At 35.8% G+C, this 16274-nt stretch overlaps 1 protein-coding gene across 1 annotated transcript; it reads left to right on the plus strand.

The window, feature by feature from the left end:
- The first annotated feature begins 1449 nt into the window (after positions 1-1449).
- Positions 1450-14845, plus strand: LOC132561751 (BTB/POZ domain-containing protein KCTD9-like). The gene is made up of 12 exons (XM_060226452.1): positions 1450-1540; positions 2977-3104; positions 4028-4071; positions 4433-4586; positions 4823-4884; positions 5138-5269; positions 5924-5991; positions 6404-6499; positions 7907-8056; positions 9303-9408; positions 13467-13600; positions 13957-14845. The coding sequence occupies exons 1-12, from the start codon at positions 1493-1495 to the stop codon at positions 14071-14073; spliced, it is 1239 nt and encodes a 412-aa protein (XP_060082435.1). The 5' UTR covers positions 1450-1492; the 3' UTR covers positions 14074-14845.
- The last annotated feature ends 1429 nt before the right edge of the window (positions 14846-16274 follow it).

Here is a 16274-nt window from a genome sequence, read left to right on the forward strand (position 1 = left end):
GAACCAATTTCATTACTGACAAGTATACCGGATCCTATTTTTAAATACTGGTAAAGTTGGTGTTTACCAACAACAAAATCTTTGAGATAAACTAACCTGTAATGCCTCCCGAAACATTTCATAAACATTGCTGTAACCACGAGAGATTCATTGACGATATCTTTCCGAGATGGCGAGCTCTGATAAACATACAGCTGTGGTTTGTGGGGTTTTTTATGCTTTGGGGATATATTTCGTTGTTGGCTGGTTGAATTAAATGTTACATACATTGAACGTACATGTATTTCGGTATATAAGTGCACGTGTATTGCAATGGTCGGGGTTATTGCTATACATTATAAACTTTTATCTTTGGGGATTCTTAAGGTGACACCCTTATATTCCGAAGACATATTAGTCCGAAGGTCCAATAGTCCGAAGGCCCGATAGTCCGAAAATGGTTACGTATTTTTGTTTATTATTCAACTGTAAATGAAATAATAACGAAGTTGGAGAAAAAATAGTTAAGTTATAACAGAGATGTATATAACACATGTGTTATATACGTCTCTGGTTATAACAACAGAAATCTTTGTCAAAGGTTTTCGCACAAAAAAAAATCACGAGGAAAAAATGGCCCTATTCTTTTACTATAACAGTTAAGTGAAAGGCAACTTATATTTGCAAGCGACGGGAATGTTAACAGAAATGGTGCGAAAAAAATGTAGAAGAAATCATACACGGTGAACAGTACGGGGAATTCGACTTACATGAGCGGCGAAGATGGTGCGAAAATAAAAACTGAGAAAATTCTGCACGGTAAAAGTTTCATGGATTCCGACTTGCATGAGTGGCGCGAATAATGAGCAGAAAAGAAACAATTCAGTGCAAGTATTTGGATAGAAATTATGTAATATCATGTAAATATTTTAAGACAAATCGGACTAACGGGCCTTCAGACTATTGGGCCTTCGGAATAAAAGGCGGTCACCAGTTGAAGTGTTTTAGATCCCGTAGTGTAATTTATGCATGTATTTTCATCTTCCTCCTCATTTGCGACACTTCCAGAGAAAGTTATTGTTAACTATGCGTTCTCTTCTTTACATCGAAGAGTGTTTAAGGCAATCTTTTGTCTGCTTAGTTAGTGTTTCATTGTATGAAAAAGACGTACACTTGTATTTTTTTCCTAGCGTAATGGGTTTCCGTCATAACTGATGTGTACAAGTCATTGCATCTGCTCATAAGTTATAATCTGAAGCATGTTTTATTCTCGTTCTCGGTTTTATATAGCCTAAGGTGTGACTGTCCTATTAATAAAATCTATTTATGAATATCTAAATATAGAATATCTTACTTCTTTCCTTAAATAAATATGAGCTACTTTCATTTTTAAATTATGCGCATGCGTAGATTGCACATCCGTCTCATCTCATTATTTGCTAGTGAACAATATGTAGGCATCGAACTCTATATACGGGTCTAAAAAAATTAGTCAGAATGATTTGAATCAACTATGAAGAGAATTGCCGTTTTCCGCAACGGATCAGCTTCTGATGGAAAGGTTTGTTTATTGAAGTTAGAGCGTTGATTATTACATAGAAAAAATGTAAACATATTTTTGATTAGGCTTCATAACGTGTAGCACGGGTGTAACAGCGCATCACTGTAGTAGACATAGAAGCATGCACTAGACCCAAAAGACGTTTGAGGTTTACATCAAGACTCAAACTCATACTTGTCGTTCTCCTTTTGGTGGAACGATGTGAAAAATCATAATTCATAAGTATTGAGACATCCGAATGTTGCTGTTGGCACAATACAATCGGCCCACCAGTAACTGGCTATACTGTAATCAGTACTAGTACCAGGGACGTATAATACTGTATGCTAGTACATACGAGTATACTTTATATATATACTATTACAGTGTACTATAGCGTGTAATCTGTCCCAAGGATTATCTTGACTGCAAGCAGAATTTTGAAGTTAAATAATCAAGGAAATTTGGCAGATTTAATGCATGAATAGATTATACGAAAAATGTACATGTATCTTTCATGCTAGAATCCACGCACCTTAAGTTAAGCTCAACCAGTCTCCTTGAATTGAATATATGTTATGATATCATACTTATAACTGTACCACAAGAATTTTGGAGCTTTCCATGGGTTAAGAAAACGGAAGTCATTAATTCATTCCAGTTATTTTTTTGTTTCGATTGTTTGTCAAAAAGATTACTGATGATAAAAGGGTCACAAATAGCAGATGTGGAGGTGTGATGATGCACAAACCACAAATACACAAATATTTATGTACAATTAAGACTATGCCTTTACAAGTAGAACAAATTGTTTTGTATGTAGTAGACAACATTATATCTAAACATCTGGCATTGAGTACACCATGGAGATGCAAAATGAACAGAGTATCTTATCTATATATGTACATCTGGTAATGGATAGGGAAGTCAGAGGGTGCTGTATTCAGGATATGATGGATGTCTCCAGGTTACTCCCATAAGAAGATTTAACACTACTACCATCCAGGCAACAAGAATGATTTATTACATATGTTAATGAAAAACTTCTATACTTATCAGTTTGCTGTAAAATAAACAATAATTTGATGTTTCTTAACAACATCTTCCCGTTAAGCAAATGAGTTGAGTGTTGTAAGTGCCAGAATGGCGATTGTGTTGGATGATGGATTAATTCTCTCCCCTGACACTGACAAACAGTTGAAAGTGCAAGTCAAATAAAATATAAAACATTATAAGATAAGTATAACATACTACCATGTCCATTTCAGTGTGATGACACTACAAAACATCTTAGAGGCAGAGACTGGTTCCATTATTGTTGAATAGACTACAAATTGATTGTATTGCCTTTCATTGTCTTCATACCCTACATATAATAGACAGCAAACCGTTATACATGCCATACAAGTAAATGTAGTATAGACTGAACATAAAGTAATTGTTTTTTGTATTTTCAGCTCGTTGCTGTTACTGACAGTGCAACATTGCAGGACATTCTATTTGAAGCCAACAAAAAGCTTGGATCTGATGCCAAAGTGCTCTACACCCCACAGGGAGCAACCTTAGATGATGTTCTGTTGATAAGGTAAATTGATCTTTTAAAGTTTGACCTTGTAATTAGATTTAAAGAGTAAGTATGTCATCCTTGACAAATTCAGCTTGAAAAAGAGAAGCATTTCTGTGTGGTTTAGATGAAAACATTTTGTTTCAATTGGATTTTTAGAAATATTGAGCCCTTTGTGCCTTATATAATGTTATTAGGTAAGAACAGGTAAAATACTGAGTGTGTATATGGGCCCTTTGTGCCTTATATAATGTTATTAGGTACAAACAGGTAAAATACTGAGTGTGTATATGGGCCCTTTGTGCCTTATATAATGTTATTAGGTAAGAACAGGTAAAATACTGAGTGTGTATATGGGCCCTTTTTGCCTTATATAATGTTATTAGGTACAAACAGGTAAAAAGAAACAAAATCATATCATCTGTTATCAAATGTCACAAAATGTTGGTGTTTACAGAGATAGTGCATTACCATCAGGATGTTGCAAACATTTTGTGTAATAAAGTAAATTTTCACTTAATGTAAATTCACTCAAAGGATAAAAGACAAGGTTTGGAACATTTCTTGGAATAGATTATGATACTACTGTAATTTTGTAGGATTTCTTAGAGATCTATTGCATTTCCAAAATGTGGGGGAATACTGTCCCTTGTAAATATGTCTTTTGCTTTTGATTTGAGGTATAGAGACTTCCTTGCTGATGTATTGATGATTTTGATTGGAGGCATAGAGATTTCCTTGCTGATGTATTGATGATTTTGATTGGAGGCATAGAGATTTCCTTGCTGATGTATTGATGATTTTAATTGGAGGCATAGAGATTTCCTTGCTGATGTATTGATGATTTTAATTGGAGGAATAGAGATTTCCTTGCTGATGTATTGATGATTTTGATTGGAGGAATAGAGATTTCCTTGCTGATTTATTGATGATTTCTGTTTCAGAGATGATGATGTGTATTATATATCTGCTGGAGAACCGTTCAAGAGTAAGAGCTCATATCTTGGAATCTCATCAAGGCTGAGTGATCGGAATAAGACTTTTTTGATTAATTCTTTGTCAAAAGAAAACTTTGGGATTTATTAAACTTACATAAATAATGTTGCTTTAATAGCCCTATACTTAGCATATGTTTAACTGTAATAATTTACCATTATAACAATTTCCATACTAGATCAGATTGGGAATTTGCTTCTGTGAAAGTTCAGTCACATTTCAGTTTTGTAAGCAAAACATTTTGATAATCTTTTTTTTGATCATTCCAAGTATATACATAGAAGAATTATGTCAGGTATTAATTTTTAAAATTAAAATTATTTCCTGATGAATGTTTTTCTTACATTTGTTAGAACCAGGTTCAGTATCAGGATCTGAGCCTCATGTAGATGTTACCAAAAAATTTATCAAAGGCCATGAAAGGAAAATGTCTGGTACAACCTCTGCCTGCCATTCTTCAGAATGGGTGACACTAAATGTTGGTGGAAAAATCTTCACCACAACTCGGTAAGGTTATGGCGTTAAACTTATTTGGGTGTACTGGAATGTTACATCGGGTCAGTAGTGTAATTATGTAGTGAATTACAAAGGGTTATGTCCCTTGGGGTCTGCCATCAAACTTGAAAATTAATGAATATCTCCCCATATAATTGAAGTAAAGGATGCATGTTACCTTTATGTTACACATAACATAAATCATGTATGAGTTGTCTCCCTTTAAAACCTTGTTTCTTTCATTGCAGAAGTACTTTGACACAGCAAGACTCTGCGAGTATGTTAGCACGCATGTTTGGTGATGAAAAAAGTATGTCATGGTTCTTTGTCTCTTTTCATTAAACACAGTTTGCACACCAGATTGTATTTGATACCAGCACCATATTTCAATTCTAGCAACAAAGGATAGACCTTATGTAATTTTTCATCAAAGCCAGATTAGGGGTAACAGTGTTTTCTGATAAGATAAGATAATATTGATTATAAGGAAATGTACATTCGTAATTTGACTTGGTTTTGTATGTATTTGTGTATCAGTAATAGTATTTAACTATTATTTACAGCTGTCACCTGGCACAGCAGTGTTGATGAGAGTGGGGCCTACCTGATTGACCGCAGTCCACGATATTTTGAACCTATACTTAACTACCTCCGACACGGACAGCTAGTCCTTGATAAAGACATCAACCCACAAGGTAGTTAGGTTGATAGTGTAGCACATAAGTCCTTAGAATTTGATATTCAAGGGCACATAAGTCCTTAGAATTTTATACTTATGGGCACATAATTCCTTAGAATTTGATATTTAAGTGACATAAGTCCTTAGAATTTGATACTTAAGGGGACATAAGTTCTTAGAATTTGATATTCAAGGGCACGTAAGTCCTTAGAATTTGATACTTAAGGGCATTTATATCCAAAATTTGGGTTTTATGACATCAGCTAAGTTGATGTGGCAGTAAATTGTGTTACATGTAGACGTTCAATGTTATCTGACAACAATGTCCATTAGTATTTGCCTGGAATACTGCCTGATTATAGAATTGTTGATATTTGTCTAAAATCACCATTGCTCACCTACCCTGGTTTCTGTGCCCATGCCATTTTAAAGTAAGAGGCAAGGGCGGATATCTTATCCAGACCAGTCCGTGCCATTGCCATTGAGTGTCATATCTTGAGAACATCTCGATAGATTTGGTTCATAGTTACCTCAAAGTTACCTCATAGTAGCACATTATCAAGTTCTATGTCTGATCTTATTCTGGTTTACATAAGAGTGAGAACGTTCATTTCTGGAAACATTTCTAGCTACATAGATATTGAGGTAAAGTCACATTTTTCTGTCACAGGAGTTCTGGAGGAGGCACGTTTCTTTGGTTTAACATCGCTGATGGATACTCTTGAAGAAATCATTGAGGTGAGATATTCCCTGCTTTATGAATACAAAATTATTTACTCCTACATATATTTATTATTTCTTTAGTATGTATCAATGGTTGATACAAACTGTATACATATTACATATAACAAACTACAGCGTAAATTGAATTTTATTTGACAAATTATATCCTTAGGAGCTAGTGTTAATTAGAAGGGGTTATCTCTACAGCGAAAAACACACAGGACAAGACAGTTATCTATGAAAATGTGTTTTATGCATTTTTACATCAGTTTTCAATGAGATGGTTTTTCTTCAAACATATAAATTATCTGACAGAAACATCTGTGCAAGGAGAAATCAACAGATATGTTACATGTATCGTTACAATCTGAATACAAGATATTCAGTGTATTCAATATAACCCTGTAATGTTTTCGTTAATCTTCAGAAAAATCAGGTGCCAGATGACCGAACACCGATCACACGGAGAGAGTTGGTGCTTCGTCTCCTATCCACTCCCACCAACAAGGAACTCCGATGTCAGGTACAGTACAAACAAAATCACTTCTGAAATATATGGAAATTTCACACTGAGCCTTTTATGATGCTTTTATGATCAAGGATAAACGTAGTTGTACTATGCAGTAGTGTTACTTCTGGATTTGTAATATACCAGGTATGTCATGACGTGCAAGGTCATAGACATATGTATGTCAATTAAAACATTATAATGTAGGTTGAGAGTGAAGACAACACAAACAGCTCCTTCCCATTTCACGATTCATTCGTGCATCAAGTTGTTGACATGTTTCAGGTTCAAATGATCCGTTATCAGAACATCAATTAGAGATTAGTACGTCATCAATATGGGTTAAAACAACATAGATTGGTGAAGCCATGAACAGTGAATAGAAAGAATGACATAATCATTCGTCCTACAATAACAGAAATAGACCAAATTAATAGTGTATATAGAAAACAGAGTGGTTTATCCAGTGAATGATATTTCACTTTGATTGCTTTAAAGCATTAGGTATTTAGCATTTACTATAATTTTGGATACAGGTATGTATTATGTTTGCTTTTACAGTTTATATAAAAAAATTAAGTTCAATAGATTTTCTATGTAATGTAGCATTCTTGGTAAAATTATATTCTGGTAAATGTTATGTTCCTTGCTACTAGTCATGGATGATAGAGCAGATTTTGACAAAATTTGGTCAGAAATATTCTTGGATGAAGGAGAAACAGTTTTATATAAACGATGGGTTGGGGCTGAGGAATGGAGCCCATGGGAGATATAGAGCAAAGTCCTCAAAATTCTACTCCTCTTTCAGAAATAATTAGATTTGGTTAAAATTTGGTCTGCAGCATTCATTGGTGAAAGGGAATAAAGTTTGTAGAAATGTTTGGTCCTGACCTCCTGGGAAGGGAAGGGTGAGACCAAATAGAGAAAACAGAGCAAATTCTTTAAAAATCCTTTTTCTGTAGGAATGGCTGGATTCTATCCAAATTTTGCCTGAAGCATCCTCAGATAAAAAGAAATCAGTTTTGTATAAACAATGGTCTGGGCACCCTAGGATAGGAGGAACAGTGTCCAGCAGGAGTATTAGAGTGAATTATTTATAATCCATCTTTTGTAGGAATGCCTGGAATTTGTCTTAGCTTGGTCTGAGACATGTTTGTGTTCTGTAAACAGTGCATCATTTCTCCATAGGGCAAAGGGATGGGGCCTTATAGGGGAAATAGATACAAATCTTCTAAATGCTTTTTATTTCAGCGAACTAAACAAGGTGAACAATACAGGCCCTGTAGGCCTCTTGTTTACATAATGTCTCTGCTTATGTAATATTTCTGTTTAGGACTTGACTATGAAGCAATAAGTGGTTATTACAAAGAGAGTCCATTCTACAGTAAAACATGTCTAATTCGTCTTGTCTGTATATTACAGGGTATGAATTTCACCGGTGCCAACCTCTCCAAGTTAGATCTGCGATACATTAATTTTAAATATGCTATCCTAAAAGATGCCAACCTTGCTGGTGCGAACCTATCCTACTGTAACTTTGAGAGGGCAGACTTGAACAAGACAGTGCTGGATGTGAGTAGATTTAAATTTAGCTCTGTGGAAATGGCCAAATCACCTTCTTGCTTAGGGGTGATTTGGACAGGACATTCATTTTTCACCTAAACAGAACTTTATTTCCACAATCCTATGTGAAAACATTATTAATTACCAGGGCTAACACAGATTTAAAATTGTACAAAAAAATGTCCAAAGTGGTTTCAGTGAAATTTTGCAGTGCTTAACATTCTCTGGCCAAAGATGAATTGCAATAATGAGTTATATGGTCTCCACCAAGCCAGGATCTAGAGGGTTGGGGCCAAAAACAGTCAAATTGGCTTAAATTGTAAAAATCTTCTTAACGCCAAGATATGGTAGGTATAGGAAAATTGCATTTTTGAACATAAAGTTGTTTACTTTGGAAATAACTGTGTAAGAATTATTAGTAAAAATTGACAGTTTTGATGGTATGTATAGCTTGACAGTGGTTCAGAACTCGAAGGGCATATAACATTATGCCCCCGCCATTTATGGCCGGGGGCATATAGCGTTGCCCATGTCCGTCTGTCCCGTTCCGTCGCGTCTGAACGCAGAAATGCATCGATGGATATTTTTTTCACAGGCTTAATATTGCTTGGTGATTAAGTATCAAAAGTTTATGTTTGTATAATGGAAATTGGTACAAGCTACAAGCTCCACTAGTACAGTAGTAAGATCAACATGTCTGGACGGCTAAAAAACATTAAGTTTGAAAGTAATTTACTTGAGTTGGAATGGTTTATATTGATGTAGAAATATCAACTCTCTTCTCAAACTAATTAATGACTGTAAGAAAACAGACATGTCATGTCTCTAATTGTCAGTATTTTCACAGGCTCATACCAGAGGTAGTAATCAAACATCAATCCTGGATATTTCACAAGAATCCAAAACTCTTTGTACAACAAAAACGTCCTTGGACAAAGGATGGTGATTCTTTTAAATGACAATGTATTACGAATCAATAAAAAAATTGATTCATCCTGATAGGAAAAACAAAATGTTTTCAGTGATTATCAGGTGTTTGTATGTGACCTTTTGGTTTGTTTAATGTTATTTCCTTTTGGATCACTGTGTGTTTTACAGTATGATGGCCCTAATGACCTTTTATGTGTTGACGGGCCATTTAGAATGTAATAATAATAATTGTATTTGATCTCATGTTTGTTTTTTTTTTTACAAAATGACTGGTCCTATCATTGATTTTACATTGGTTATTTCCTTTGTGCAATATTACTTTCAGTCAGCAAATCTGTTGGGTGTGAAGATGTTATGTGCTAACCTGGAGGGAGCTTCTCTCAGGGGATGTAACTTTGAAGATCCTGCTGGTAGCCGAGCCAATCTAGAAGGTATATGATATTGTATTATTGATTTAAATGAAAATAGAAAAATGTCTCAATATGAAAAAAGGTATTTACACCTACGCTGAAAGGTGAAGTTTAAATCATCCTTTATAACAGTAGGGAGGATAAATAATTAAGTCAATGAGATTTTTCTTTGAATTTTTTTAGTTTTTCTATATTTGTTTTAAAATTAATAGATTAGGAAAGAGTTGTCAAACAAAACAGCATCAGAGTAGGTTGTTAAATTTAGCAATTTGTAGACTTGTTTTGCCTTTTAGCATATTTCTGTAGGATGAAAGATCAAAGTTTTTTATCAAATGAAGTACAAAATATTGAGGTGTAGCATTCTATGAAAAACAATATGAAATCCTGGTCTGGGCATTCATACAAGATCTCGTATACATGTACCGTTAATATGTGTGTATAGTGCACACATTTTTGTCTTGTCAACAAGGGGGTGTGTATTATATGCAGGACATGCCATTCTAAGGGTTATCATTTTCCAGTTCTCTGTCCAACATATTTGGTTACCTCCCTTCACATAAGTATATTTAGAGTTGTCGGTCATATATGATAGATTGAAGATGTAAACAACAAAGAATAAGATAAATTTTGAATGTTTTAATACAATTCATTATTTTCTATATAAATGTAAAACACCTTACGCCTGATAAATCTATAGAGCACTAAGTAGGAAGCAGTTCATAGCATTTTTATACAATCTGTCTCACCCTGAATTATATCTTATCTTCCATGTTATCTTTGATGGCTAGCGGTAATCAGTTAAATTTATAAACTGATACAAGATTTTATAAGATCCTCTTCGTCAGACTCAAATACATGACATAAAAATTAAAATGAAAGTGAATGCGATGTTACTTGTTCATGTTTCTGAGATACCTATCTACATACCAACTGATACATATAATAATACAGTATTGTCTGTATTTCTCTTACTGATGCTAACTCCTTTCAATAAATTGTCTCCATTGACTCAGACTTGTATTGTAGTTGTAATGTTTTGGTCTCTTATTACCTCCCTTTCTTCATGCTATGAGGTATTAGGTGTCGAAACCAATGACTCTGAGTTGTCATGAAGTTCCAGGTCTTCTTTAAATTTTGAAATTGCTTGGTCCAGGATTGGTCGAGGCTTCTCAGTCTGTCCTCCACTGAACTCTCTTCTTTCAATTTTGAAATAGCTTGGTCCAGGATTGGTCAAGGCTTCTCAATCTGCCCTCCACTGAACTCTCTTCTTTAAATTTTGAAATTGCTTGGTCCAGGATTGGTCAAGGCTTCTCAATCTGCCCTCCACTGAACTCTCTTCTTTAAATTTTGAAATTGCTTGGTCCAGGATTGGTCAAGGCTTGAAATTGCTTGGTCCAGGATTGGTCGAGGCTTGAAATTGCTTGGTCCAGGATTAGTCGAGGCTTGAAATTGCTTGGTCCAGGATTGGTCAAGGCTGGAAATTGCTTGGTTCAGGATTGGTCAAGGCTTGAAATTGCTTGGTCCAGGATTGGTTGAGGCTTCTCAGTCTGTCCTCAACCAATTACAATTAGTGTCCAGGAACAATCATGAACTTCACAAGGTCCAGCTGTTTCTTGGTTAAAGTTTCAAAAGGTTTTTCCCCCCAATAGGTTTCTGTAAAGGGTAAAGATTCTTGGATCTAAGTGAATACAAGCAAATGGTGTTGGCACTACTCAGTCATCTTTCAAAACTGATATATGAGAACAGGACAAATCCTATTGTTATACATTTACTAACTACAAAATCAAAATAAAAAGGATGATTATAATAATAATATTGATTTACCGTAAACACCTGCGTAATGTGCACAGTTTTTTTTTGAGAATATAAATGCCCAAATTTGGGGGTGCTCACATTACATAGCTATAGGATTTTCAAGGTTTTTTTCTTTGAGGACACCATCATTGATTGTCGGGAGTATCTGGTACTCAAAACGGACACAAAAAGGATTGGACAATTTATTTTTGAAATAATAAATAGTTACTGCATATATTAATGCATACAATTCGAGTCTATTTGAACTATTAAAAGTTAATATGTAAGATTAAATTATTATACCCCCCGCTACGAAGTTGGGGGGGTATACTGGAATCAGGTTGTCCGTCTGTCCAGGCGTCTAGGCGTCCGTCCGTCTGTCAGTAGACACATTTTGTCCGGCTAACTCCTCCTAAACCTGTGAACTGATTTTGATGAAACTTTACAGGAATATTAAGGATCATGTGTAGATATGCATGCCCCTTTCTTTTTTTGAAAATTTTGGTTGCCATGGTAACTTGTCACTATAAACAAGTTTTCTAATAAATGTCCATAACTCCTCAGTTATTTGACCGATTGTATTCAAACTTAGTAAAAAGATGTAATTCAGTAAGGCCAATAATTGGACATATTAGACGTTTCCCAAACTGTTACCGCGGAAACACAATCCTGGCCTCTGATTATCAACCGATTGCCAGATGAGTTTGAGATTGATGTAGTACCCACTTATTATAGTGACCATTTTTTTGTCTCTGTGGCCCTTCAGTGGAAAATATTACTTCAATAAAGATGTAAGTATTGCAAGACTCTCTTGATCATGAACAACATGTATTCCACCCCTTCTGACTTCCAGAAATGCAGGCACATGCAGAATATGTCAATTACTCTCAGAATAACACTTTAACTTATCCATTGACTCATTGCAGTGTGCAGGGGGTATTGGTCAGCCATCTAGGCGACAGTTCTAGTTCAAAATTGTGCTAGACTTCAGTCAGATATGTTTCATCATAATGTACCTGCCTGTGTTACTTTATTACTGACATCTACTGTGAACAGTTATGTATTGACCAGTGGCCAGAGGTATTCTGTCGTTGCTGATCTACTACACATGTTGATGTATTAGTTCGTTCCCTGATTATATAAGTCATTACCTGAAGTCTATCTAAGCAGTTTGTAGGAAGTTCAGTGTAACCTTACTGTTGTAAACAGCCGAATCTTATGTGATTTTATTTGTGCAAGACCATGTCAATAACTCGTGTATATTTCAATCCTTGTTTACCTGTTAGCTAATGTGTATTAGTACTTCATCAGTTAATTAACATGGCTAGTATAAATATGACCACCTTTCTAGCCAGTATGTATCGGTTCCTGAAGGCACGTGAGTGTTCCATCTCTCCATAGCCTACATCTCAATAAACCTTCAACACCCGAACAGTGTTGGGACTTCTTCATCTCCACTCATCACCACATGAAACAAACTATCATTTTAAATTTCATGTAAAATTAGAACGAAGTGTTTATAAATGTGATAGCAACTAGCAAGACAAAATGATTGGCAAGGACAGTGCTGTTTGGGACATTGAAAAATATGTTGATTATAATAAAATTATCTTTTTAAACACTTAAGTGTTCAACTGTGAAGAAATTGATAGGTTTCATTTTATTCTACTCAATATTCATTGCATAAATAGGGAGAGTTAATCACCACATGTGTCACTAGTAAGGATGATACTTAATTTGTATACTAAACTATTGATGTATAAGCATGATAAATTACAGTAGCAGTTTAATAGGCAGCCAATTTTATGTCTTGTTGAGATGAGAAAGTTAATAAGATAATTCTGTACTAGTCACAATATACCACTTGGCTAGGGAGAACTTCTCTTTAGCTCGATTGGTTGAGCATCAGACTAGTAAGCCAGGGGTCCTGGGTTCGATTCCTAGCGCAGGCATTGGAATAGATAATGACCTCTGTTACATTGGCGCCTATGTAGGGACCCGGGAATAGTACTTAGCCATGCCCCACCAGCGTTGCTGTGACTCCTGAAAACTTGAGGACAAGTTATCTCCTGGAGGGGGAGTATGTAACCCTGGTAAAATACTAGCTGCAAAATACCTCTCGGCTAGAGAGATCTTCTCTTTAACTTGATTGGTTGAGTGTCAGACTATTAAGCCAGGGGTCCCGGGTTCGATTCCTAGCAGAGGCATTGAAATAAATAATGACCTCTGTTACACTCAGTATTTGTATGGATACATATCTGTGTTTTTTTTTTTTGTTTTACTAGGAGCATTGATGAAGAATGTAAATTTAGAAGGTAGTCAGCTGGCTGGAGTAAACTTACGAGTAGCAACTTTAAAAAATGCTAACCTTCAGAACTGTGATCTTCGTGGGGCTGTGCTTGCAGGAGCTGACCTTGAAGTAAGGATAATATCTTATTTACTTAAATTACACAATTAATATCAACTAATTAATCTTAGCTGATAATATTTTATTTACTCATATTACACAAAGGGTAACTATTTAATCTGAACTACTAATTGTAAAAAGATATTTTCGTTTCTGTCATGTAGATGTGGAGAATCATTGTCAATAAGTGTTAGTAGGGACTGCAGAATTCCTTTTATATATCAGTTGTGCATGTTAATGTTTTGATCTTAAAAATATCCTGGTGTAGTTTATTGTGTTGCAGCCATATGACATAAAGACATTTTAAACATCTGTTTTTGCTGTCTTGTAGAATTAGGAGTTACTAATTTATGTTGTATGTCTTGTAGAACTGTGACCTTTCCGGCTGTGACTTACAGGAAGCTAATTTAAGGGGAGCTAACCTCAAGGGAGCTGCTTTTGAACTCATGTTAAATCCTCTACACATGGCACAAGCAGTTAGATAGGATATAATGGGTGGATTCTGTCTCAGTACAGTCGGGAGATATCACTGGATTCTTACTTGGTACAGTCAGAAGATATCACTGGATTCTTACTCAGTACAGTCAGAAGATATCACTGGATTCTTACTCAGTACAGTTAGGAGATATCACTGGATTCTTACTCAGTACAGTCAGGAGATATCACTTGATTCTTACTCAGTACAGTCAGGAGATATCACTGGATTCTTACTCAGTACAGTTAGGAGATATCACTGGATTCTTACTCAGTACAGTTAGGAGATATCACTGGATTCTTACTCAGTACAGTTAGGAGATATCACTGGATTCTTACTCAGTACAGTTAGGAGATGTCACTGGATTCTTACTCAGTACAGTTAGGAGATATCACTGGATTCTTACTCAGTACAGCCAGGAGATATCACTTGATTCTTACTCAGTACAGTCAGGAGATATCACTGGATTCTTACTCAGTACAGTTAGGAGATATCACTGGATTCTTACTCAGTACAGTCAGGAGATATCACTTGATTCTTACTCAGTACAGCCAGGAGATATCACTTGATTCTTACTCAATACAGTCAGGAGATATCACTGGATTCTTACTCGATACAGTCAGGAGATATCACTGGATTCTTACTCGATACAGTCAGGAGATATCACTGGATTCTTACTCAGTACAGACAGGAGATATCACTGGATTCTTAATCGGTACAGTCAGGAGATATCACTGGATTCTTACTCAGTACAGTTAGGAGATATCACTTGATTCTTACTCAGTACACAGTTAGGAGATATCACTGGATTCTTACTCAGTACAGTCAGGAGATATCACTGGATTCTTAATCGGTACAGTCAGGAGATATCACTGGATTCTTACTCAGTACAGTCAGGAGATATCACTGGATTCTTAATCGGTACAGTCAGGAGATATCACTGGATTCTTACTCAGTACAGTTAGGAGATATCACTGGATTCTTACTCAGTACAGTTAGGAGATATCACTTGATTCTTACTCAGTACAGCCAGGAGATATCACTGGATTCTTACTCAGTACAGTTAGGAGATATCACTGGATTCTTAATCGGTACAGTCAGGAGATATCACTGGATTCTTACAGTCAGGAGATATCAGTACAGGAGATATCATATCACTGGATTCTTAATCGGTACAGTCAGGAGATATCACTGGATTCTTACTCAGTACAGTTAGGAGATATCACTTGATTCTTACTCAGTACAGCCAGGAGATATCACTTGATTCTTACTCAGTACAGCCAGGAGATATCACTTGATTCTTACTCGATACAGTCAGGAGATATCACTGGATTCTTACTCAGTACAGTCAGGAGATATCACTGGATTCTTACTCAGTACAGTCAGGAGATATCACTGGATTCTTAATCGGTACAGTCAGGAGATATCACTGGATTCTTAATCGGTACAGTCAGGAGATATCACTGGATTCTTAATCGGTACAGTCAGGAGATATCACTGGATTCTTAATCAGTACAGTCAGGAGATATCACTGGATTCTTACTCAGTACAGTCAGGAGATATCACTTGATTCTTACTCAGTACAGCCAGGAGATATCACTTGATTCTTACTCGATACAGTCAGGAGATATCACTGGATTCTTACTCAGTACAGTCAGGAGATATCACTGGATTCTTAATCGGTACAGTCAGGAGATATCACTGGATTCTTACTCAGTACAGTCAGGAGATATCACTGGATTCTTACTCGATACAGTCAGGAGATATCACTGGATTCTTACTCAGTACAGTCAGGAGATATCACTGGATTCTTAATCGGTACAGTCAGGAGATATCACTGGATTCTTACTCGATACAGTCAGGAGATATCACTGGATTCTTACTCAGTACAGTCAGGAGATATCACTGGATTCTTAATCGGTACAGTCAGGAGATATCACTGGATTCTTAATCGGTACAGTCAGGAGATATCACTGGATTCTTACTCAGTACAGTCAGGAGATATCACTGGATTCTTAATCGGTACAGTCAGGAGATATCACTGGATTCTTAATCGGTTTTCAAATGGGAATCGGAATTAGGAATCGTTTCTGTCTCAATATGGATGTAGATATTGACTCCTTTACATTAGGAATCGTTTCTGTCTCAATATGGATGTAGATATTGACTCCTTTACATTAGGAATCGTTTCTGTCTAAATATGGATGTAGA

This window comes from Ylistrum balloti, unplaced genomic scaffold (assembly GCF_031769215.1).
Source record: "Ylistrum balloti isolate Yb309-2 unplaced genomic scaffold, AGI_CSIRO_Ybal_v1 Utg371274, whole genome shotgun sequence".
NCBI lineage: Eukaryota > Metazoa > Mollusca > Bivalvia > Pectinida > Pectinidae > Ylistrum > Ylistrum balloti.